At 43.8% G+C, this 26,398-nt stretch overlaps 1 protein-coding gene across 1 annotated transcript in view; it reads left to right on the top strand.

The window, feature by feature from the left end:
- The window catches only part of bmp6 (bone morphogenetic protein 6), a 50,016-nt gene that overhangs the window by 21,363 nt on the left and 2,255 nt on the right, over positions 1-26,398 (top strand). The window contains exons 2-6 of the mRNA XM_084566039.1: positions 5,086-5,278; positions 9,579-9,727; positions 9,819-10,016; positions 23,972-24,048; positions 25,273-25,383. Coding sequence (XP_084422165.1) covers positions 5,086-5,278; positions 9,579-9,727; positions 9,819-10,016; positions 23,972-24,048; positions 25,273-25,383 — 728 coding nt within the window. The remainder of the gene's footprint in view (positions 1-5,085; positions 5,279-9,578; positions 9,728-9,818; positions 10,017-23,971; positions 24,049-25,272; positions 25,384-26,398) is intronic.

The following is a 26,398-nucleotide window of genomic DNA, read 5'->3' on the forward strand; positions in this document are numbered from 1 at the left end:
TAGAAGTTCAACCGATCAACGCTCTGTGAGACGACATCCTGTAGTGATGCCACAAGTTTTGATTCCAAACTAACATGCTATCTGCAAAGCTAAATACTCTGACTGCTTGGTAGCTTTCAGATCTCCTCCTTTTTGCCTTCATCATGATGTACAGTAGTTTGTTGAGCTGAATGGTTGAAGTTAGATTGTGATAGATGACATATGGTTCGTCCAATTGCTTTACCAAGTTTTTTGGGGGGGAAAATGACATTTTTCCAAACTGTTTCCAGCTTTTGAGATGCTTTTTTTTTTTTTTTTTAATTACCTGGTGCATTGATTGATTTATAGGCTTTTGAATTTGTGTTTAGTTTGCAGAAAAGTACATTTTCAAAGGCATTTATTAAGAGATCTTAGTGTAAAATAAAATTATGATTACTTAGTAAATTATAATCTCAAATACAAGATTATGAACCATTCTAATTTTTAGTATATATATGCAAATAATGAGTCCTTGAGTATGGACTGTAAATATTAATAATATATAGTGTATAAATGTGAATGCATCCCCAGATAGAAGGTTTTGAAGCTGTGTGTGTGTGTATACAGTATGTGGGTTGCCATAATACCTACAGCAGCAGTGACGGGACAGCAGAGCCAGATGTTGCGCAGGTGGAAACGAGAGAACAGCTCCCGTCACGGCGTCCAAGAGAATCTGCACATCGTCCATCTCACTCTCTCTCTGTCACTAAGTGTCTCGCTCGCTCCTCCTCCTCCCGTTGCGTCCCAGACCGTCTCCTTCCTCCTCTCCCTCCATTTTTTATTTTTTTATTTTTTTATTTTTTTATTTTGTCCCGTTGGTCTCTCTGCATTCATCTCTTGTGACAGCTGTGACTGGTCTGGTCTTGTCATCTTGTCCCGCTCCTCTCCCTGTCATCTTCTCCTGGTGTTATTTTAGTTTGTTATTAATGCTCTTTTGTGGTATTTTCATTTCCACGCGGCGTATCCAGTTTGATGCACCGTTCACCAAAGTTTCTTTCTCCAGAAAAAATAAAAATAAATAAAAAACGCCAGTCCACTTGCTTTACTTTCATTATCTCTCTTCTGTTTCTTTTTCTTTCACTGCTTTGCTCTCATTTTCACTCTTATTCTTACATTTTTTTCTAATCTTCTTAGCCAGCGCTTCTTGTCTTTCTCTTTCTGTTTGGGTGTTTCTCTTTCTCATAATCACCCACAGCATTTAGGTGAATCATCAGAGAAATCCCCGGTACTGGTTAACCTCGGCCGTCACTGTGTGTGGTTGGGAATGAGAGAGAAAATAGCCGACAGTTTCAGTGAAGATTAACTTAGTCACTTAATGCTTGTGTGCACTTCCCTGTGGACTGGCGATAGGTGATGGGAGTGTGAGCACAAAAATGAAGCCATTTAATACAAATACAGATTAGTCTTTGTAAACACGACACATTTACATTCCTTTCCTGCAATCTCATCGAGCACTTTCTGCACCGCTAATATAATCACTCTTTTCCCATCTTTAGAATCACTTGGAATGAATTCCTCCCTGAATCATCCAAATCCAAATCCCTTTTCCCTTCTGTGTGTTCCTGTCTCAAAGCTCACGTCATGGTGGATTAGCGCAGAGGTTACGCTCCCTGTGCGCGTTGTGTGAAGACTTCCCTTTGATTTTAGATGCGAAACCTCGGTGGATTTCAATCGAATTTCAAGCTGAGAAGGTGGAGAAGCAGCTGGAATGCCACTTAGCCGCTAACGCCGTGGCTCCCAGGCTGCTTCGCTAAGGGTCGCGGTGATATAACGGGACTATAATGCGAGATGCTTTCGTATTTCATACTTTTAATTGTTTGTCTTCATCTGGGCGCCTTGCTCGAAACGACTCCCCTCTCTGAAATTAACAAAATGATTCATCTGGACAGGCTGGCGAGTTGTTGAGTGAGCTCAGGAGAGGCTGCAGTTTTGTTCAGACGTGAGGAGGGAAAATAAATGTTAAAAGAAACGTGTCCTGTGAATTTCATTAAGGCCTAATGAAGACGGTGCATAGATTTTTCACGGTTTTCACCTCGACGTTGAGTCTTATTCACTCGTATAATTTGGTAGCGGTTTTCAGGAAAGTATTTCAGGATACCAGGTTGTCAGCAGATTAATCCAAGGACTTGTCCGTTAACACTTTTCCTACTTCACTGGAGAGCCGTGACTAAAGTCCCACTTTGTGTCTGTGTCTAACTAGCACTACTCTGGCCATGTTTAAAAGAGGCCTGGTGGAAAACTGTTAGCCTGCTAGCTGCTCACACAGTTTAATGGACATCGCTTGTTACAACTGACTTTGCTAATACGTTCAATCTAGCTTAATGTTACAAATTTGAACCAAATTTGGGTAAATCTGTTAGCAAAGGTTAGCAAAGGGTCTAGATTGTTCTGTTTTTGCCATTGTCCCAGCAGGATGTGAATGCAGTGAAACAGTAACTGTATAAACCTCAAGCTAAATGCTAACATTAGCATGCAAACGTTCCACGAGACATTTTGGCTTTGAGTGAAATAATCCAATGAAGCTCCTCTTTCAACATTTTTTGTACACGTGTCTGATAATTTATTTTTATCCGTTTAACATTCATTGCAGCAAAAGTAATAAATATTAGGGAAAGGCCAAACTTTCTCAACAACCTACAGTTTATCAATGAGTTTTCAAGCCAAGATGTCAGTAGATTGTTAAATAGCGAATATAAAATTTCAAGCTGCTGGTCTTCAAGGCCAGAGTGTCTTGTTGTAAAGTCATTTAGAGTACCATGACCTCTGTTTCAAGCCTCCACGCACAGACACACGAGCTTTGCAGATCTGCTTCGCCTTCGAAACAAGAGCAGACCCGATATCTCATGCAGTGGCTGCAACATGTGTGTGTGTGTGTGTGGGCAGCTTGTGGAGTGGTCGCTGTCACGGCTCATAGAAGTCACAGCGACTCCGATGTGAATAACATCTCATTCTCCATAGGTGGTTTCCAGGCTCAGATGTAAACTGAGATTCTTAAAATATTATAATTTGTTTTGACTAAGTCAAAGCAACTGTCTTGCTTTTCGTCAGACTGACATGTCCTCCCTCCCTGCACCTCTCTTGCTCTTTTTGTTGCTCAAGCTCAACATTTATGTAAGCTGGAATCGTCTGGGGATGAGGTGAGCTTTGACCTTCCTGGGTGTGGGTACAAGGTGGGGCTGGCACTTCTTGGAGAGTCTTATTGGTTCCAGTGTTCTCACATCAACACAAATTTCTCTTCTGCTCTGGGGAACAAAATGTGTCACTGGTCCATTTTGGGTGGGGCGCCACATCATAAAATTACCAGAAAGTTTTAACAAGCCTGGCTCCGGCACAAAACTGCATTTTTCTTACCTAAGCTTTGGTCTGAATCTTCAACTATTGCCTTTATATTTTCAAGTCAGGAAGTCTATTCATACTACACCTTCAGCAGTGTGGACATGTATGACTGTACTGTACGTACGGTAGTAGTACACTGCTAGCTGATTCTGGCTACCTGGAGTACTGTAAGCAATACTTACATTGCCTTCTAAGGGAACTTATGAACTTGTGTTTGCAACATGGGAAGCTGTGCACACAAAATGCTTGGTATTCAAATGGTTGCAATGGCCTTAAGGTGTAAGGAGACTGCTGTTGGCATCTAGAAGCCACATTTAGCACGATGTAGGAAATGTAAAGGCGTAACGAAAAAGATGAGGCCTTTGGGGATATTAGTATTTTACTCATACATATTATAAAACTACAAATGAAACTCTGTAGAATTCAACATTAACTCACCATTTACTTCGATTATTTCTGAAAACACAAGCAAACACCTCGGTTCTCTTGGTTCTCAGGCAAAGAACGTGTGCTCTCCTTCCAGTCCAAACTAGCCAAATCTGTCGTAGGGTAGATTGGAGGTGGGGTTGTGGAGTATTGTTGATGCACTTGAAGGGCCTTCATAGGTTAAAGGGAGTTTATGGTTGTCATTGCAAAATATGCCAAAAGATAGTCTTCTGGGGATCTCCTTTATCTTTTTTATGTGCCCCATGCGATTGTTTGGTGTGTCCTGAAATTGCACCTTTGGCTAAACAAAACCCCATTTGAAGGCAGCATAAGTTAGCCAACTACTAACTGTCTTAAGTTAGCTGGTGGTATCTTTTAGACTCTCACCAAGTCAGCAAATAAAAGTCTTTTTGTAGGACTATGTTTGGTTCCACTGCAGAAAGAGTTTGTGTTTGTTTGTGTTTGTGTGTGTTGGGGTGTAGCATACCAGCAGAGTGTGATGAGTGACTAAGAATAGTCAGCGTGTGCCGTTGTCTGTTTTAGGCTCTGACTGAGAGCGGTTTTCGTGAGTTACGCAGAATAAAGCACGTATTTAACGTTAATGTCGGCATGGCTATTTCTGCACTCGACCTTTTAATTGCATACAACGCACCCCCCTCTTTATTCATTTCCCCTTTCTTTCCCTCCGTATCTGTCGACTCCACGGGGCCTTTGCTGTGGCGGAGAAACCTCCGTCTGAGACAGGAACCGATTCTCCGGAGAGCACGTAATCATTATGGTGCATATTGCGCTTAAAACATAGGAGGGAAAGCGCTTGTTGGTTTTTGTCATTTCACGGCGTCAGAAGTGGTCGCAGAATGTCTCCGGGTTTGCTGCTGCTGAAAAAAAAACCTGGGCTTTTGCTTCGAACTGATGATAACAGGGATTTATTTAGGGAAAGCTGCGGCAGAAGAAACCTATTAGACTTTATGTATAAATCACATGTTGGTGCGCTTAAAAGGCTTCTACTGTCGACCTCTGTGCGGTGTCTGTGAAAAGGATATCCGCTCATGTATATTTAGACAGGAACCCTGTTTGTAAATATACAATTTAATCCTATTTATAGAAAATGCATCTTGAACTCGAGTCAAAAGGCGATAATGACGTTGATGGTAATTAATCAGCTTAAGCACAAATCTTATCAGATAAGAGTTTCTTCTGGTTGCGTACCAGCAGCTTTTCTGCAGGTCTGTCTTCCATTGTCTTTCTCTTCACGTGTAATGATACGATCCTGTGTGTGTGTGTGTGTGTGTCTTCATCCCACAGTGGAGTACGACAGGGAGCTCTCTCCGCAGCGGCGACACCACAAGGAGTTTAAGTTCAACCTCTCGCAGATCCCGGAGGGCGAGGCCATCACCGTGGCCGAGTTTCGCCTCTACAAGGAGTGCGTGAGCCGCGCCTTCCGCAACGACACCTTCCTAATTAAAGTCTACCAGGTGGTCAAGGAACACCCTGACAGGTAACACATGAAAACGCACGCAGCAATCGTTTGCACATATTTAAGTATTGTATCTGTTGGTTTCAGCACTTCATTGAAGCATGCTGAGATACATTAGAAAACCTAAGACTTCTCTGTTAGCTGAACCAATTATTGTAAATAAAGATGGACAAACACTCTGTGACAAATCCATAAGAGCAGTTTCAGAAAGTTCCAACTAATCAAAGTGGTCAAAACAGTCATCTGTCCCTCAAAGTCCTTAGAGACCCCTTTGTAGAGGTCTATAGGGACTGATAAAGATTTGGAGCCGTTCAAGAAACTGTATTTCGGTGCTGGTTTGATTTTTTCGTAGGTTCCAGTTGGATTGAACCTCTTATATCAAGTGGAAATATGTAATTATTTAATCAGGTCATTTTTCTTTCAGTTATTTTGTCAAACATTTCATCCATCCTCAAAAGTTGCATGTGCACATCAAAAAAAATACCCAGTAACTCATATAGAACCACAAGGAAAACAAGAATACTAGTTTCCATTAACATCTTATTTTTGTATTCAAAACTGGAAAACACATCCAAAACATTTATTGGTTAACCTAAATGGAAATAAGCAGCTCAGTTTTTATGCATCATCCATTTTTTTCATGACTCAACCAAAAAAGAAAAAGGAATAGTTGAAAACTCATATATTCCACAGCTCTGAGATAACACATTAAACAAAAACAGAGACTCTATAGTTATTGTTCAGACATATGATCTTTTTTCCTTAGATAAATGATCACAATCCTTTGGTCCAGAGTCATATTCTGGCATCTTAAATGTGTGCAGTTTTCCTGTATAACATTTGAGATCTCACAAATGTACATACAACAACACAACTACGTTCTACATGTGCACTGATGCGGCCTCAAGTGGAGGCTTGCAAGTCAGTTGCACTGCATCTTTTTGCTTTTTCTGAGAATCGACAATGTCAACAAGAAATATGGCGAAACCAGGAAGTGTGCAGAGTTGACTTTTTCCAAAATTGAAAAAGGTAAAGCTTGTGATTTGTTTATCTCTCTGTAGGTATTCTGGGCTATCACTATGTTTGTAATGTAATATCGAGCAAAAAAACAAAACAAAAAAAAACATCATGCAGAAATAGAACCGCTTCAAAATCCTACTAATACACGCCAAACATTTACATTACGTCTGCAGGGCTAGGTAAACATTCAGCGAGATTTCTGAGTGATATTTGTGTTTTGTCAAGCCCGCCCACTGAGAAGCAACGCTAGCATGAAGTGAATTCCTCATATCCACTTTTAGTCTACCATCTTATAAAGCTTTGTATATTTAGTCAGTGATTACACACCAGACTTCCCCTTTAAAACGTCTGTTGACGTATGAAGAACTATTACACTTGATTAACACGTTCCAGTGGGGGGTCTTTAACTCCCAATGTTCTCAGACTGAGCTTCCGCGCCAAAGTTTAGAAAAGAACATCACACAGATGTTTGAAAAGTATATTTTTCTGTCTGTCAAAGGGTTTAAAGGGGTATCAAGAGCTACTTATTTGCTGCATTCCTCTATCCCTACAATGGTTAGTTTGTGCTCCTCCAGCCTGGAGGTAAACCCTTTTATTTTTGGAGATATTTAGAGATTAAAGGGCCCAGATATCTCCAGTTTCTGTATTATTGTAGGTCCTGCATTCCTATCGCTATCAGCTGGAGAAAAATAACAAAACGGTGAATTCAACATGCAGTGTGTCTAGTGGTAGCTCCTTTAATTTTATCCCATTTTTCCACCCTTTGCCAAACTCTACCTTCGTAATCGCCCAATCAGCGGGAAGCCTGTTAACTTTCTCGCGCCCCTCCTTCCCGGCAAACACCCCGACTCCTGTTTTGACTCCGAGCCGTAATGATAGAGCGCTTAATTAGCCTGACACCCTTTGTACTTTTCATTTGATTGGGGTGGTTTCTCTAACAGCAGGCAAAGAATGTGAGAGATGACTATGCCAACAATGCGGCAGGCCTGACATCGCATCGAGAAAAGGCTGCTTTCACTGAGCAGTTCCCCATTCGGCTGCATTTTTATACATGTATTTTTGCTTTCATTCCAATCCTTCGGTATGCAGATAGTCACATGTAGTTTTATTAAAGACATAGAGGCTCTTCCAGGTGTCTTACATATTGCTTTTACAATCTTACAAATATGCCCCTCCAGGAGTTTAAAGGATGAAATAACCAGGCCAGCTGCGAGCTATACTCTTCCTATACCTCGCATAACAGTTTTTACAACAGCCACTGACAAGACTTATAAAGTGGATTTATTGTAGGACAAAAAAGCACAACCTTGACTCCTGACCCTATTATTCCAGTTCATTTGAGCTGTCAGTTAATAAGAAGTTTTACAGTAGTGTCCCGGTAGGCTTCACCCTGCGGGCGGCTCTCTCACGGACTCCCTGCCACGCTTTGTCACGCAAGCAGTACCTGGACCAGAGCGTCCAGAAAACCTCCGTGGTCTGTGGTGTGACAAATGTTGGAAAACAAGGTGCAGGGGGCTCGCGCAGAAGCCGTCAGAAACACTCTCATTAATGACCAATAAAGGAGGGCTGCTGAAGCATGACTGCAGGGGCATTCTCCGAACACCTGGATGATTGCGAGGCTTTGATGTCGGTTCTGGAGGAGGGGTCCGACAGGCCCGCTGCTGTGTTATTACGGCTGTAATGGGACAGTGGGAGGACAGGCCCTCTTATCACTCACACTCTGTCTTTTCCTTACATCTCCTCGGCTCTCTTTTCATTAAATGCTCGTCCCTTTTTGACCCCCCGCTGACACATTCCTCTGTTCTGAAGCCTGATTTCACGCTGAATATTGTAAATGATGTTAACATGCATGTAGCCTGATACCAAACTTTTAATTCTTTCCTCTGCTTCGCCGAGCGCTCAGAGAGGTGGACGTAAAGGTCAGATCCACACTGAAGCAGAATTCAGTGTATTGCAGGGTTTCTGTTAAGTGCGGTTATCCATCTTCCTGTCATTTTGTTATGATACTGTTACCCTGACACGAACCAAGAGCTTCTGAGTTCCCTTTGGTTTCTTAAAGAGGTAGATCTGTCCTCTCTGGTGTTCTGAAATGTCAGTGACAGTCTTTTTCACTAGTGAACTGAATACAGTACACCCTGTATAAAGCACAGCGTCAAAGTGAAGCAGACTAATCAAACACTGGGTAGTATTTTTTTTTTTCATCTCAATGCTTGTTTTGTGCCTACTACTACAATTTGGCAGTTTCTCGAATGGCAACTTGAGGCTGGCTCAGAAAAGTGAGTCAGTTCCCATTTTCCTTGTTGTTTCCCATGCTGAAAGGCCTCCAAAAAAAGTGGCAGTGATGAATGGGTGGCTCCAACAAGCTCCGCCCATTTTGGAGCTACCTGGGAGTCAATCAATGCTAAGATAGTGACGGCCAGTTTTGAGCTTCGGAACTGCTCTTCAGGAAACCTGTGAGGGATGTCACGCTCCTACCCGACAAATCTAGAAAGACAGTTTGGTTTACGAGATAGAAACTGTTTATCGAATCTTTTCCTTCAGCAGAAGAAGATTCTACTTGAATTTAAGTGAAATCCTTGACTGACCTGCCTTCATTCAACCTACATAAGAGCTACTGTCAGTGCATAAATATACACCGATCAGGCATAACATAATGACCACCTTCCTAATATTGTGTAATATTGTGCCTCATCAGAGAATGGACATGGGCCTTCTGAGGGTGTCCTGTGGTGTCTGGCAACAGGATGTTGTTAGTGGGGGCCTTTGGGTCATATGGGTTGAGGGGAGGGGCCTCTGATCAGTTTGGGATCTAGTGAATTTGGAGGCCAGGTCAACACCTTGTGCTGTTTTCCATGTTTTTTTTTTTTTTTAGTTGTTCGTAAAGCGTTTTTGTGTGTGTCTGTGTCAGGCTGCATCCTGCTGCCATCAAGGAGTGTCAGTGCTATGGGGTGGGGGTGCCTGGTCTGGTCTAGGTGGGTGGTACATGTCTAAGTAACATCCACACCAATGAATGCCAGGTCCAAACGTTAATGTCAGTGTTTTTTACTTCTCCTGTCAGTGGTCATAATGTTGTGGCTGATGAGTGTATTAAACATACCATGTTCAAACGGAGCTCTATTCAAGTTCCACACTCCCTGTTTGGCATCAGTAGGCTTCTTGTTACATATGTAGACAAATAAAGACATTGCCCTTCAGACTGCCCATCATCTGAATACATTGTTGTATATTTGTCACTTCTGGCACAATTTAGCCACAAGCACTTATTTTTTTTAACCTTTTATTTTTCCTCGTATTCTTTCAGAGAGGCAGATCTGTTCCTGCTGGAGTCCCGCAGGCTGTGGGCGGCTGAGGAGGGCTGGCTAGAGTTTGACATCACTGCCACCAGCAACCTGTGGGTGATGAGCCCGGTGCACAACCTGGGTCTGCAGGTCAGCGTGGAGACCAGCAGCGGTAAGGGAGTCCATTACTTAGAAGTCTTGTTTAAAACACAATGCAAAACAATTCATAGTGTGGTTCCTAAGCGCTGTGTTTTTCAAAGCAGGGCGCAGCATCAGCTATAAGGACGCGGGGCTCGTGGGACGTGACGGGGCTCTGGAGAAGCAGCCCTTCATGGTGGCGTTCTTTAAAGTCAGCGAAGTGCGTATCCGCAGCTCCCGCTCCACCGGTGGAAAGCGTCGGCAGCAGAACCGCAACCGGTCCACGCAACCGCAAGAGGGATCCAGAGGTCTGGGCCCAGCAGGTCAGTCTACATGAACGCTGAACCTCAGCCGACCCCGTCACTCACACGGCACAACCATGAACGCAATCAGACACAAAACTGCCCTCAGCGTAACCTCAATACCTCCGTAGAGGATGTCTGACCTGGTGAGATCAGCGGATGGGTAGCATGTGTTTGAAGTCTGGTGGAAGTTTTTTCTCTTTGAGATTCTTGATAAATTGGACCTGACTTCTACCGGAGCTCTCTCTAATCAGCCCCCATCAGACGAAAATTGTAGCCCAGGGATGATCTAGTCGAAAATCTGTTTCCACTGTAGCTTCGCTGTATGGATTCACTGCAGTGTTTTCCAAAACCAGTATCCTGAATAAGGTAGTGTTTTTCAGAACAAATACATAAGAGGTGTTATTTATGAGAGGGGGTTTATCTGCATGGACTTGACACAGGCCGTGGGAGGATTTGGCTGCAAATTTAATCTTAAAAACACTTAATCATAAAAGAGCAAAGGCTAGAGGATGAGAGAAATGGACGGAGTACAAGAAAAAGCAGTTTTACGAACTTGGAAAGAACATGCGTACGATAATCTGACTTTAAAGAGACTTTTTTTTGTTGTATTGTGGTACAGTTTCACTCAACAAAAATGACGACAAACTCTGAACCTCCTCATCTCTTGTCCTCGCTCGCCTTCCTCCTCAGCGGATGGTGTAATGCTCAGGTATATAAAAACCTGACGTCACGAGCGCCGCAAAGCTTTTTCAAATTAAATCAAACCCTAATCCGTCCACCTTTCACCTGCCGTGTAACTCAGGCCAGACTTTATAGCGCTTAAAGCTAAGCTGCCCCTGTGAGGCTTCATTGTGTGGCTGTTGCGCCGTGTAATGCTCGGTGAGCCTGCCGCTAAGGCTGCTCTGATCCCTGGCTAATTTGACAGATGAAGAGCGAGGCTATTACCAAGCCTTTCTAAACCGTGGAGTCTGCTACGTATTAGAGAAGAGCCCTATATGCTGTGGTAAACATAATCTCCCTGTAACTCTTGCTTTCTACAAGATCTGCTCAACTAAGTACGACATAGTTAAGGAAACACCGTTGTTACGGTTAAATGAAAGGCATAATTATAGCCAACATTTAATGCCCATGCAGGAAATACATGTTGCTGTTGTATTTTCTGCATGGGCATCAAATGTTGGCTTTGGACATGCAATATATTTTGAGGTAAATGCTGTTTTTTAGAGTACTTGTCTGGAAGATCATGTAGAGAACTTAAAAGACATTAAAAGGACTGGAAATACTTTACCTGTATTGTCTAATATTAGAGTTAACATAATTCCACAAATAGAAACACAACGTTTAATCAAATAACCCATAGCTAACTTCCAAAAGTGCACAAGAGCCGAAGCGCACCTGCTTTCCAGACTTGATCTCGTAACAAATGATGCACCAGAAGCAGTGCTAGCCGCGGTGCTGCTACCCGAAGCTAATGATCCGACCGAAATCTTGGCCAGAACCGTTCAGCGTTTGGTCCTCCTCCGGTGCTCGAACAGATCTACAAATAGCCCGTCTTGGCTGGCTAGCTGGGAAGCAACTTACATCTGCTTTGTTTCTGCTGCTACCTTGCGCTAATGGCTCCACCATCTGGCGTGGTACACAGAAGTATTTGCGGGCCGGGGCTGAGTTCGTTCTCGCTGCAGCTCCTTCGCCGAGATGCGTTGGCTCCACTTCCTGTTTGCTCAGATCGTCTTCAGTGTCTCTCTCAGTAGGTTACACCGCAGCGCTGTTAAGACAAGAGGTTGTAAGTTAAATTCCTGCGGGGCTCTTTCTCAGTAATTGCGTTAGATGAAAGCTTTGGCTGACACAACACAGAACAAAGACTCATCATTTGTTATGCTACAGGACAGTTAGAGTTTACCACATGTTCAGTTTTGGCTCCAGACCTGTACTCTCCTCTACCCAGCTGTCACCTTTGACTCGAGATGTCCTTAGATGTCCTAAGACTTTAAGACAAGATGTCTCAAAGACAAAGTGATACTGGGGTACAGTGGTGGATCAAGGTGCACACCATGTGCTAGAGTTTCAGTAACAGATGTTCTCTCTAAGCTAAAAAGCTTATAGAGGATAGCTTAATTCCATCATATGGTAAATAACAGTGTCATTGTCTAAGCTACACAACACGGTAGCTCGTCGATAGCGTCCCTGCCTGTATCAGGAGGATGAGAAAAGCTTTCAGTGAAGTAAATCTGCTCAAAAGTCTGCTCCAACAACGAAAATCTGTTAAATATGCGTCCTGGAGGATTGGACTTTACATAACCCAAAACATCAAGACCTCTCCGCCTCGCCACTCGGGACGACGGGGAGTGTAAATATTTAGATCCTACACAGGAAGCAGGGAGGCCCCCCTCGCGACAGCCGTGTGTCCGTGGCCAGCAGAGGACTGCTGGAGTTGGACGGGATGGGAGGATCCGTGAGGAATTCAGGAGGGCATATGGTTTCAATACCGCATCACTCACTCCAGAGACAGGGAGGAGGCCGCGATGGATGGGGAGAGCATCCGTCTTGTGGAGCGCTCGTGGGGAGAAACAAAACGTGGACGTTGTCCCCCAGTTTCTTCTCGGCGCAGTGCTACAGTACATCATTTCAGGCCACCGCACACCCGACTAAAAGAAATATATTTCACCGATAAGTGACCCCAAAAAACACGAGATCTGAGGCCCGGAATGCAGCAACGTGTTTGTTTTTAATTGCTGATGTGTGCTCAAGCTTTCACATAGAGGCTTTTTAAACTCAAACTCAACTGAAGTTAATTTACGCTTTGTGGTTTCTAAAAATAGCCTCCCTCTTCTACCCAAATTGTAGACTTCTGACCTGCGCAGTTAACCGCTGTATTGATTTTACTGCTTCAGTCTTTACTACATTGCCGCCAATTTCTCTTCATCGTCTATTTTTATCAATATTCATTTGGATTTCACAAAGTTGGCCTCACCGCTTTGCCTTGTCATACATTTCTAAGATGCCGTGCTCAGGCTGCTAAAGTTATACAACAGCCTTTCAACTTTATTTTCCCAACTAATCCCTGTGAGGCTCTGGACCTTGCTCTTTTCTCATTTTCACGATTTTAGCGAGCTGGATTTAAAACGACGGGCGATATTAAATATCTTCCAGATGACAAAAGAGGACAGATTCAGCCAAATCACTTTCTGCAGCATTAGCTTAGAGATAACGCCGCAATTATAAGTGTAATAAATCATCTTTGTTTTTCACTTCATGCTCTGTAAAGCGCAAAATTAGCAGACTGTGGAGTTTTTGTTCAGCATTTGCTTCTTTAGGGGGAAACCTTACATTTAGAGTCATGTGGGGGAGGCATGAATATTTTTTTTGACGGGATATTTCCACCGACTCAGGGTGTGCCTGATGTGTGCACAGTGGAAAATGCTGTTGTATACTTTGCCAAAAGAACAATGCAACACCTTTAAAGGTAATTTGGGGTTTTGTGGGCGAAGAGGGCTGAGGAGGTAATGGGAGTCGGGTTGGGCTTTGGCTGTGGGGGAGGTTAACAACCATCCGGGGAAGGAATATCACGTCCCGGCGCAGCACAGGCGGCCTGTAATTAGGTCTAGCCAGTCATTAGCTGCACAGCTAAAAGACTGACCAAGCTTACAGTATCGCTTAAAGAATTATAATAACACGGCGCTCAGCCAGCTGTGTTTTTTCATCTGTCGCTCCTCTCCTCTCCTCCCTCCTCCTCATTCTCCTCACTCCTTCCCCACCCGACCTCCTTTTGTTTACCGTCGGAGTAATTAGACATGGCGGAGCTCCCTCGCAGAGTTTAATAACCTCTGTGATGAAAGACAGGAAGAAAGATAAACTTCAGTAGTAGTGGTTGGAGGGAAGGGAAAAAAAAAAAAAAAAAGTGGAGAGAAACGTCAGAGACAACAGTGACATTCTCCTTTCATGTCTCCGTGGCTGTTGGGACGCTCTCCTTCCTCTTTCTGGGTTGATTTTATTTTAAACATCGGGCCTACGGAAACAGAGTTTTCTCTCTCCGCCACCACCACCACCACCTCTATGGGAATTCATGTAATTGCTACTGTAAAAGCTGCAATCTTTCCTCGCTCTCGAATTGAGAAATGGCTGGAGTAAACTACAGACTGAAAGTGGAGTGGTTTGAGACACTGTGGCCTGCTTGAGTTATTTATTTTTTTTTAATGTCAAATGTCACCCTAAACCTAACACAGCGGTCATAACATCTGAATTGGCACCATTTGATTCGTGTATTTTTGGAAAAACCTGTGATAAATATAATTTTACAGCCTTTTCCCTCCTGACACAGGCGCTGGGGGAAGTGTTTCAGGGGTTTAATGAATGGCAGGTAGTGTAGAAGAAGGGTTAATATCAGCCCAGGTCTCATACTAGCATACTGTATATCGAAAGCCTCTGTGCTGAGGAGGTACACTGCTCATGTTAAGTAAGGCGCAGCGTTTCCCCTGCTATTGAATAGACAGGGTGGGAACCGGCAGCCGCTGCCGCGCCTCGATGAATTGGTTTTTAACGCAAAAATTTAAAGTCACATGGTCAAATGGATGTTTGCCTCACAGAGAAACATTTCCAGGTTGTTAGGTAAGCTGCTGTAATACGGTAGCAGAGTCCTGTGCCACAGTGTTCATTCACATCGCCGTATCATTAAAGGAAATCCTGGCTTTTTTTTTTAATGTGATATTCAAATATTTGTTCCTGACTATAGTCCAAGAAGGAGGTGAACGTAGAGTTCATGGTTTGGTTCTTAAAAAGGCTCCTCAAGACAAGCTGGAAGAGAGAGATATTTTACACTGTTAGTGTTTTTTCCCCCATAATAAAGTTTAATTACCTGGTTAGAGACTTTTTAACAGGACGTCCACACCTCCTTCCTAAGTGAAAAATGTTGAATCTGTGCAAATCATTTACACTTCTGATGTCTCCTTCGTCACTGGAAGATCACACTTTTTTCGTGCCCAACGCGCGCTTTAAGTTTCCACCGTTGTGGAGCAGGTCTGGCTTCCAGACAGGTCTTGATGTCGTAAATCCTGCTCACAGGTAGACACCTTAAAGGAACTTTCCACTTTCAGCAGAAGAGGGTTAGACATAGATCATGCTGTACCTAGAAGGTCAAACCGTAGAGAGAAGCAACAATGTCCAAAACTGAATTTTGACTTAGGGACTGAGGGAGAATACACTCATTAGCTTTCTTGCAGAGATTTATATTTAATACTCTTTAATATGAAACAGATGCTTACGTATGTAAAAACCTGACATGCCAAATGGTACTTATGAACTATTTGTAAAGTCCTCAACAGGGATAGTTTGGAAACAGATACTTGTCAGGTGATTGGGTGAACCATCAACCATTTATCCATGACGTCCATGACACAGTAGACAAGAACCTTAGAGGATACACAACAAGCCACAGTCCAAGAACTACATTATATTATTCTTGCCATCTGTGCATGGTAAACTTGTGTATAGAAGTGTGTCCTTAAGATGAGGAAAACACGGCGAGATATTTTGCTAGATTTTACCCACAATTCCAATTTGGGCAAAGTCTGCACCAGTCTGCCTTAGTTGGGGACATATGGCATATGTAGTTGGCACAGAAAATCTGTTAGTGCGTGAGGGGAACAGATGCAGTCTAACATGTTCTGAATCTGGACGAATCCTGCGAGAGTTTGCATGAGAGTCTGATGCGTTCAACTGTTGGTTTGACAAATCATGTAGTCTTTGATCCCTCATCAGTTGTTAAGTGTGTGATCCGCAGTCTTTCAGACGCCATACAGAAATCTGCTGAAGCCAGTCTGTTAGTGTGCACTCCCCTAGTCTGTTCAAAACCTTTAGAGACTGTGAAAGTTTATGTAGTGCGTCCCCAGCTTTGGAGTGACCTCGCCGCACCTAAAACACACCCACAGCAGCCAGTAGCTCCTCCAAGGACCCTGGTCCACACCTCTGTCGATCAGTCACGTGTGCGTAGCTCGAAGCCAGGAAAGATGGATTGTTTCGCAAGTACGCCAGCTGTCTTGAAAAATAGACTTAGCTCAGCATTGCTTTTGATTTAAAACAAAATCCAACTAAAACACTCACAAATATTCTCTGATCTTTGATAAGTACAATAGTAATAGTTGTGGCAAATTTGTACAATACGTAGAGTCAGTTTTTTTACCCTCCTTGCCACCGCTGCTCTCTGTCAAGGAAAGGAAAAAGAAATGAATGGAAGCCTCATGGGAGCCGGAGCTCAGCGGTAGCTGTGTGGCATTAAAGTTTTACAGGCAGGAAGGGGAGATGTGGTTTATGGGCACCACAAATCTGGGCCTTTACACTCAATGAAAGCCCACAGTAAATATCAGCTTTATTCCTCTTAAAGAGCCCCACAGACTGTAAATGCTGATGGCTTTGAAGGCCAGGAGGTGCAGGGAAAATGAGCTGCGTGTAGATGTGTGAGGGAAAACGAGCCCGGCTGCTTAATACTATATACCCTGTGTAGCGTACAGCAAAGAAAGCCGGTCCTCTAATGTGCATCGGTATTCATTTTTGGTTCAATATGTGTTTATGAAGATTTGGGAAATTATAGGAAGCAGCCGATTACAGGGCAGATGGTGTGATCTCAGTGTGTCTACGCACATCAAGATTGACTCTACTTGGAAAAAGGGTGTTGGGTCGTTATTTTCCGGTGATTTAACGAACCTTGTGACGGCACAGGATTAAATTAAACTGATCTATTTCCTGTCAGGTGCAGTACATCAGACGTTGCCTGTAGCCCGTTAATGATTGATTGCATTAGGTGTTGAGGCTTGTGCGCAGGCAGCACTGCAGCTTCATTCACCCTCCACCCTGGGCTGTGATTTGACCCCAAGCTGAATGTCACGCATCATAAACTAGACCTAGGTGAAGGAGTAGGGGGTCTCTGTGAGAGTGTGTGCATAGCATGGGTGTGTGCACTTAAAAGCCCAAGCGCAGAGTCTATATATTAACCGTGGGGAGCTTCTGTCATCCTGTAATACTGAAACGTAGCAGCACAGTACGTTAACGTGCCCATTTTCTCTCTATATAAACATCACCTCTGGTTCAGGTCAGGTCAGCCAAGTTTCTTAGCCAATCAGCTTTGTTCCTTCAATGGTACTTTTCCTCTGTCCTTGGATGCTTCCTGTATATAAACACTGTATAAATGTTCCTCACAATGCTAAGAACAAAAAAAAAGTGCTGCAAAGTTAAGTGGAATATTTGTTTTGTTGTAGAATAATTATAGGAAAATCTGTGGTATCCTGCAGGAGCTGATCTAGAACCAGCCTCTACGCTCATTTGTCCGCCAATGTAAATCTGTTAAATGCAACCATAGATAGACTTTCATTCATCTAAGAAAAAAAAAAAAAACATACGCAGAGGCAAACACGCTATTGACTGTGTAAACACGCACACATAAACTGTGCATTTCCATATTAGCAGACACCCGGCGAGCGGCGCTTCCTATTGGGAAGGAAGGTAACGCTAAACTGGGGAAACACCTGACTGTGTCCGACGGTTACAGGTGACCCTTTGACCTCACTGCACCATTGACTTTCGTGACCAGTCTCACCTTCAGCTTCCTGTCTCTCACAGAATTAACCCGCCTAATCAGATGACATATTTATGTTCTGCTGCTGTGAAAGAAAAAGAAAGAAATAAGACTCAAAAGAACAAGAACACTTCCTGTTTAGAACTTTTTTTTAGATCACACTTGATTGGCATCTGATTTCATTGGCATTCATTTCTTATTTTATAACAACCACACATGCACCAAGCAGCCACAACATTAAAACCACTGACGGGAGAGAGGTAAATAACATTGACCATCTTGTGACAATGCAACAGGAACATTTACAGTGGGACAGCATCCCACTGTAAATGTTTGGGAAACGGATTGGGAAAAAACTGTTCGTCATACGAGTTTTCCTGCACTCCATGGATCGCAGCTGCTTGCCAGAGTCTGTTAAATAGTCCGTGTCCAGGGTGAGAGGGGTCAGCCACAATCTTAGCTGCACGCTTCAGAGTCCTGGAAGCGTACAGTTCGTCGAGAGACCTTCTCTGCAGAGCAAATGACGTGCTGCAGTCTGCTCTTGTCCTTAGCAGAGGCTGCAGCATACCAGGTGGTGATGGAGTTGGTGAGGATGGACTCAGTGATGGCAGTGTAGAAGTGCACCATCATTGTCTTTGGCAGGTTAAATTTCTTCAGCTGCCGCAGGAAGTACATCCTCTGCTGTGCTTTTTTGATTAGGGCACTGATATTCAGCTCCCATTCGAGGTCCTGGAAGATGATGGTGCCCAGGAAACTGAAGGAGTCCACATTGTTGACTGTAGAGTCATACAGGATGATGGGGAGGAGTGGGGCTGTGTTTTTTCTGTGGTCCACGATCATCTCCACAGTCTTGGCAGCATTCAACTCCAGGTTGTTACGGCTACACTAAGTCACCAGGCGGACAATCTCCAGCGTTCAGGAGCTTGACAGACTCGTGGCTGGAGGTGCAGCTGTTCGTGTACAGGGAGAAGAGCAGAGGTGAAAGGACACAGCCTCGAGGGGAACCCATGCCGATGGTACGGGAGTCTGAGAGGTGTTTTTCGAGCCTCACATGCTGCCTCCTGTCAGACAGGAAGTCTGTAATCCACCTGCAGATGGAGTCAGTCGGGAGTCCAGATACTGGAGGATGAGGTACAGGGACAATTTGACACCGTCATCCACAAATCTGTTTGATCTGTAGGCGAACTGCAAGGAATCTAGGGGAGGATCTGTTAAATCTCAAAAGACTTCATTACAACCGATGTCAGGGCAACAGGGTGGTAGTCATGGAGTCCAGTGATCCTTGGCTTTTTGGGGAGTGGGATGATGGTGGAGGCCTTGAAGCAAGCTGGCATGTGAAATGACTTCAGTGAGATGTTGAAGATGAGACGTGAACACAGAAGACAGCTTTCTCCAGGATGGCGAGAGGTGAGATGGAGAAGGAGGGAGGCCATCAGGGAGGAGGGGGGCACTAGTGTGAGGGCCTGTGAGGTTTCACAGACACCAGTGCTGGTGGAAGAGGTGGCTCTGCAGCTTTTCTGAGTGCTGTCGTTTAGCTACTCTCACTGCTTCGACTCTTTAAATTTCTCTCTGTCTCCACTCCTGAATGCCTTCTCCAACCTGAGGTGCCCGAGTCTGGCTGTGGATCATTACATGGTCTGATTCTCCCAGCGGAGCACGGGGGACAGCGTGAAAGGCAGCTTTGACTGTGGTGTAGCAGACGTCCAAACTTCTATGCTCCCTGGTGGGACAGCTAATAAACTGTTTATATTTGGGGAGATCGTGGGAGAGATTTCCTTTGTTGAAGTCACAGAGGACAATAACTAAGGAGTCTGGGTTAGTGTTCTCCACGTGTTGAATCTGGTCGGCCAGCGGGCTCTGTGCGTCATGGACGTTGGCTGCCGGCGGAATGTAAACACCGACCAGAATGAATGAAGAAAACACACGGGGGGGAGTAAAGGGGTTTGCAGTTTATGAAAAACAAATCCAAGTCTGGGGAACAGTACTGTTGGATCACTGTCACGTCGGTACACCAGCTACAGTCAGTGTAAAAATATATACCTCCACCTTTCGTCTTGCCGGAAAGCTCAGTGTGGCGATCCAGTCTGAAGAGTTGGAATCCTTCCAGCTGCAGCTCAGAGTCCGGTATTAACCAACTCAGCCAGGTCTCGGTGAAGCAGAGGACTGAAGATGTGGAAAGGTTTCTGTTTTTCCCCATCCGTAGCTGTAGTTCTTCTAGTTTGTTCAAAAAAACATGAAGAACAGCACAAGGTGTTGACCTGGCCTCCAAATTCACCAGATCCCAAACTGATCAAGTATCTGTGGGATGATTCATAGAGGAGCCTCCCCTCAAAGACTCCCTCCACTAACAACATCGTGTTGCCAGACACCACAGGACACCCTCAGAAGGCCCATGTCCATTCTCTGATGAGTCACAACTGTTTTGGAGGCACAAGGGAGACCTACACAATATTAGGAAGGCAGTCATAAAGTTATGCCTGATCGGTATATTAGCGCAGTATGAGTTTTGGGTCCATTTCTATTTTCCCTTTCTCAGCATTTCTTCTTACCCTCCCTCTCTCCGTCTGTGTGTTGTGTTATTTTTTCTCTCTTCTGTTTTTTTTTTTTTCAACATTGGAGACGAGTCCAGCTAAAACACATGGGCCTGGGCAGTGCGGTCAGTGCGTCTGTTTTAAAATGAAATTTAATTTGATGATGAAATCTTAATGCAACTAGCTCGGGTGAATTGAAATTACAGCTCTTCCTTTTAACGAGTAGCTAAGTGGGTTTGGCAGTCCAACAGATAAACTTCAGGCGCGCTGTGGGTGTGGGTGTGGGTGTGCGTTTGTGCATGTGCGGCAAATGCCACTGGTAATGAACGATAGACGTATAGATGTAGGCGACCAAAATAAATGACCCTTACATAATTGAAATGTCCTTGTATATATGTGTGTGTGTGTGTGCGTGTCTCTCGGTTCCAACTCCAGCTGACTAAACAAGGCTGCTGTCGGTGAGTTGGTGAGGTGAGTGGCTGTGACTGAGTGACAAATCCCCGACTGTGGCCTGACTCACTCTCTCTCACTGACAGACACAATTGCTCTTGGGAAAAAAAAAAAAAAGTGAAAATGCCAGTTTCAAGTGTGGAACTGAGGTGATACATTTCTATTTATTCGAGTATTTATTAATGGGGCAGCTCTGGCTCTTGCGGTAGACCGGGTTATCCGCTGTTTTCACGGTTCAATTCCCCAGCCCCTCCACAGGCGGAAGTCTCCTTGGGCAAGAGACTGAAACCCAAAAAACCTCTGCCACCATTTTATTATGAAGGAGAAATCATTTCAAAGTGCCTTGTACTGCAAAGGTGGTTAGAAAAGTGCTATATACCGATCAGGCTTAACATTATGACCACCTTCCTAATATTGTGTAGGTCTCCCTTGTGTCTCCAAAACAGTTCAACTCATCAGAGAATGGACATGGGCCTTCTGAGGGTGTCCTGTGGTGTCTGGCAACAGATTGTTGTTAGTGGGGAGGCTTTGGGTCCTATGGGTTGAGGGGAGGGGCCTCTGTGGATCATCCCATAGATGCTTGATCAGTTTGGGATCTAGTGAATTTGGAGGCCAGGTCAACACCTTATGTTGTTTTTCAGGTTTTTGGAGTTGCTCCTAAACCTTGTGTGTCTGTGTCAGGCTGCATCATGCTGGGGATGGCTGCTGCCATCAAGGAGTGTCATTGCTATGGGGTGGGGGTGTCTGGTCTGGTCTAGGTGGGTCGTACATGTCTAAGTAACATCCACATGAATGAATGCCAGATCCAAAAGTTGGTCAATGTTGTTGGTATGTTGTGGCTGATCGGTGCACACTGTAAGTGCAGACAATTTGTTTCCAAGTATTTTAATTTCCGTATATTATACGACTATTAAAAGGATCCATGTTTGCATGACTTCATAAGTGGCTTCGTCAAACGGTCAACAAATCTGAAAAAGCAACATGTTCTGAATGTGAGAACCAGTTGCATTTAAACTGAAGCTGCAGATTGTTTTATTGCAGCCTGAATTTCCCTAAGCAGTGACTCTGCGCGGCTAAACGGTTTGTCAAAATTGTATATGGGAACCCAAGTGACACAAACATATAGTGCAACGTAAACTGGTGGGATTCCCGAAACAGTTTTATAATTAACTCTGCAGTGTGAGAATATGCAGAGCAGCGACCAACTGCAATTAAAATCACTCGTGGTTTGAAGCCTGAAGGATTGCTTCTGACATGTGGGGCCACCAAGAAGCTTAGCTCGCTCAAATCTCAGCGTTGAGGGAAGCTGCCTCCTCCATGAGAATCTTTTGAGGATCTTAATCATTGCCACACACTGAATTTTTCTCTTAGTCTCTCTGTGGTTAGTGACGAAAAAGTAATCAAAGTGATCAAATTAATGTCGCAGGGCGAAGAAAGTGAGCAAAAAAGAGAGCCTTCGAAACCTCGGTGGAAAGTCTGTGTCACCATCTTGGCTTCAGCGCGGTGACCGATGCCAGCAATGACCTCTTCAACTCTGTAAACCAAACCTATACCTGAGAGCGTCTGCCCCCGCCGCTGGGCGACTGCAGAGTGGAACAGAGATAATTAAGAACAAACTGCAGACCAGGAGAGTCCATAAACACAACGTCACCGTCTCACCACTCGCGCCAAGTAATATCTGACCGCTGATGAATTCAATTAGGCACGCGTTCAAGTGCATTAGATGGCAGATGAATGTGAAGCACGTACAGCGCGGCGACCGCTGTAATGAGCACTTGTGCCTGCGCTCTGGTCTACGCCCTCACATGTGTCTCCACCCTGCGCATTACACGAGGCGTGTTGTGTTATTCTTCTGCTCTCAGATTCAGAATGTAATGTGTCATTTTCACAGGATGTAATTGTGCATTTTTACATCATCATTCGGCCGAGGAAGGGTTTTTTTGCTGAGTGCGTTTTGTCACACCGAGGCCCATATTTAGCAACTTTGGTTGAAAAACCAAAAAAAAATAAAACCTCACTCAAAAGAATGGTTTGCTTTCATTGCTTAGCCTGGTAAAGCCAGACTCGGTTCTTATCAGAGTCTGGTAACACGCCATTTGGATTTCATTATGGGGCGTGTTTCAACCATAGGTTTCAACCAGATACAGATGAAGGTTTCAAGTCCAAAAGCTGTTCCAAAAACGCACACAAAACCACTCGAAATGTTAGATTACAATATTTTGTTTAGTTCTTAAACCACCCAGATTGCCTACACTGCTGTAGCCTACCACGAAAAGCAATGGAGTTGAACCATAAACACACGTAAAGCAACAAAATGCATCAGCCAACCGGCACAACTACTCACGTCTGGCTCCTACAAACCCATGTGATAACATCATGTGGTCCACTGACAGGCCACAAAATTTCTTCTTATTTATTTTTCATTATCATTTCATGTGATATATTTAATTGCCATGTCTGATTTTGTAAATTACGTTCTAATTAAAGTTACAAAAAAGGAGCACCTAATGTAGTTTAAGTGCCGGTGCTTTTGAGAACGCCCGGTACGGCCTGGTGCAACGGGAAAACCCCCAGTTTATGTACTCCTTACCCGAGAGCACCGGCTCCCTTGCGTCCCTGACCATTGGCATCTTGCTCTTTGCACAAGCAGAGCACATTCAGTGCGCTTACACACATACTTGTAAGAAGTAAATGCACTTTGGTTTTGTTTCAAACCAGCATTAAGAGGTAAAATGGGAAACCGCCAAAATGATCCCAATCCAGCCCAAATAGTGTCCAGCTGTCACACTATTTTTACACGTAAAATAAAATTCAAAACAGTGGTTTCCACCGATACACACAAGAAAAAATACCTTTGCACGCTATTGGACAGTCCTACAACCAATCAGAGCCATTGTCTTGTGAACAAAGTATGCGGACTTGCTTACTTGGTAGTTCGGACTTGTCAGATTTTAATTCAGCAGTAAAAAACGCCAATCTAACATGCCTGTGAAATGCATTCTGGGATATCTGGCAGTCCCAAATCCACAAAAGTTATTTCCCGATGCATTCTCAGACGCGGCATTTGGACCGTACTTGGTCAAATGAGTTCTTGCGTACGTTTGAAACACATCCTAAACGCCCAAAATCAACTCATCTGTGCTCAGATAATGTGTGTGACTCCACCGCTTTTAGTCTTCTGTCCATCGCCACGCAAAGCCCCTCCAAGATAATTTAATAAGTTCCCAACGGGGCGACTCCACACCAGCTTTCCCTCATAAAAAATATGTGATGCAGAGGAAGTTCTGACTGGTTAGACGTTTTCTCTTGAAACCACGGAGAGACAAATTCAGATTAAGAGTCTCAAACCGTGTACGGTGGGGATCAACTTTTATTCGAGGTGTCTGTGCAACTTGATGCAGTTTCCCAATGATGTTTATCTGTTTCAGATTACAACAGCAGCGACCAGAAGACAGCATGCAGAAGACACGAGCTCTACGTCAGCTTCAGAGAGCTGGGCTGGCAGGTATGTTCCTGATACACGTGTGTGCTGAAATTAAAGGCTGTAAACACTTTTTGTGGACGCCCTGATACTCAATAGTGCATGGAAATCTACATATGACCGGCCTGATTATGGATTTCTAGTATTATCAAGTCACTTTATACACATTTAGCGCAGAGGAGTAAATGGCACATGGTTTTATTAGTTTTTGATAGTTGTTCAGCTTCTAAAATGAGCGCTGATCAATTCTTCTCTAGCTGATGCATCAAGGTGTTTTTTTGTGAGATAGGAATCTCATTAGTTGACTTCATGTCTCCTGATCCTAAAATTTCCATCTGAGAAGTCAAGAAATCCATCAAACTGATAAAAAGGTTAAAACAACTCGCCTGAAATATACATATAAACACCAGACCACTATTACAGTTTGATATGAAGCTACTGCGCAAGATACGATGGGCAAAGGAGAGTCAGTTAAAAGTAGTTTAGTGGGAGTGGACTGAAGTGTGTGTGTGTGTTTACCAGGAGACAGACAGTGGAAGAAAATGAAGAGAAGGGCAGAGTTACGTACATCCTTCCAAACAAGCTGTGAGCTGTTAACACACCACTGACATCTAGAGGGAGACTGCCAGCAATCACTCACACAAACACAAACACACACACACACAGTGGTGTTTCCATAACTTCAAGGGACATTACATTGATTTACTTTCATTTCTGTCTTCAACCCGAACCCTAAGCACAAGCACTACCTGCCTAAGCCCAATGTTTAAACTAAACTTCAACCTAATCTTGTGGCAAAATTAAAACGCACTTCAACAGTTTACAGTTTTACAGCTTTCTGTCTGAGCTGGACAGAAAAGCGAGAGGAGAAAGAGTTAATTGACAGAGACGGGAAGGTACACTCGATTCAAACACAGTCAGAATGAGGTAAAACACGATGAGAATTTGTCGGAGTGAAATACTGAGACGCAGCAGAGGAACAGAGGAGGAACAGAGGAAGAAAGGAGGAGTGAAGTATTGCCTCCCTGAGCGATTTCACAGACGGCAGCTCCCGAGCAGGGATTTGTCTTCAGAGACGAGGTTTAACCCTGAATTTACCCACAGGAGTCAAGTGGGTTGTTGTAGACGACAAAGAGCAGAGTCCTCTTTTTCATGAGGCAACCACCGGCTGCTTAGTGACATACAGTAACATAAAACACCACAACGATTTTCTTGATAAATAAAACTGAACTCATGTGTTTCTCTCAGGACTGGATCATTGCTCCTGAAGGCTACCCGGCCAACTACTGTGACGGAGAGTGCTCCTTCCCCCTTAATGCTCACATGAACGCCACCAACCATGCCATAGTGCAGACGCTGGTAAGACAATCCCACTATATTTCATGTATCATAATGTAGGAGGAGTCATTTAGGCGTATTCTGCGGTACTCATACAGGTTGGCCCGTGAGCTTGGGATCATTGCGCCAATTGTGCATTATGGTATCATATCCAAAAACCAAGCTGAAACTTGAAGATGTTTCGCCACTAATCCAAGTAGCTTCTTCAGTTCTAAAAGATTGCTGAAGAGTTGAGATGTTGGTAGGAACATCTGTTAATCATCAAAAATGATTGATCAAAAACTCCAACTACAGGTAAGTACCGGATTGACCACATCCTAGCCTTTTAGGTGGGCATCACCCACAGATGTTCCTATTGAAACACCAACTTCTCCACAAGTCTAATAGAACTGAAGAAGCTACTTGGATTAGAAACATCTTCAGAAACTCTACAAGGCCAGTTGTCCTTGTTTCAGCTTGTGTTTTGGGATGTACCACGACCTGGATGACTGAGAACCTTCACATACGTCATGGTATTATGATCATTTCCAAATGACTTCCGACCACAATTGCATCTATAGCTCAAAGAATATAGACTATTCTATTTGCTTTGAAGTAATTTAAATGGACACTGATTTTATTGTCAAGAAGAGAACTAGCAATCCTGCAAAAAACACTCTGTGCTGCCTTTTGAGAAGACTAGGTCTAACAAAATAGCCTTCAAGATGTCAAAATGATGCGGCCAGGATGATTTTATATGCGGTAGGAGAACCCTATATTAAAAAGCCTATTGAGATGCATTATGGGAAATGTAGGATCCCGTGTTTTGAGAAGTAAAATACTACTACTGCTTCGCCTATACCTCAAAAGTTGAACGTCTATGCAGGGAAAGACGTCTCACTCAAGTTAACTGTGTTCCCGTACAACAGGTTGGACAACCTTAGCAATGCTATTTGATCACAATGCATTACACTATGTATATTTGCATATAAACGCTGCAGCAACATGTAAAACAGATAGAAGTTGGATACTGTTGTAAGCGTGAGTCATTTCTCAA

This window comes from Chelon labrosus, assembly GCF_963514085.1.
Source record: "Chelon labrosus genome assembly, chromosome: 18".
Classification (NCBI taxonomy): Eukaryota; Metazoa; Chordata; class Actinopteri; order Mugiliformes; family Mugilidae; genus Chelon; species Chelon labrosus.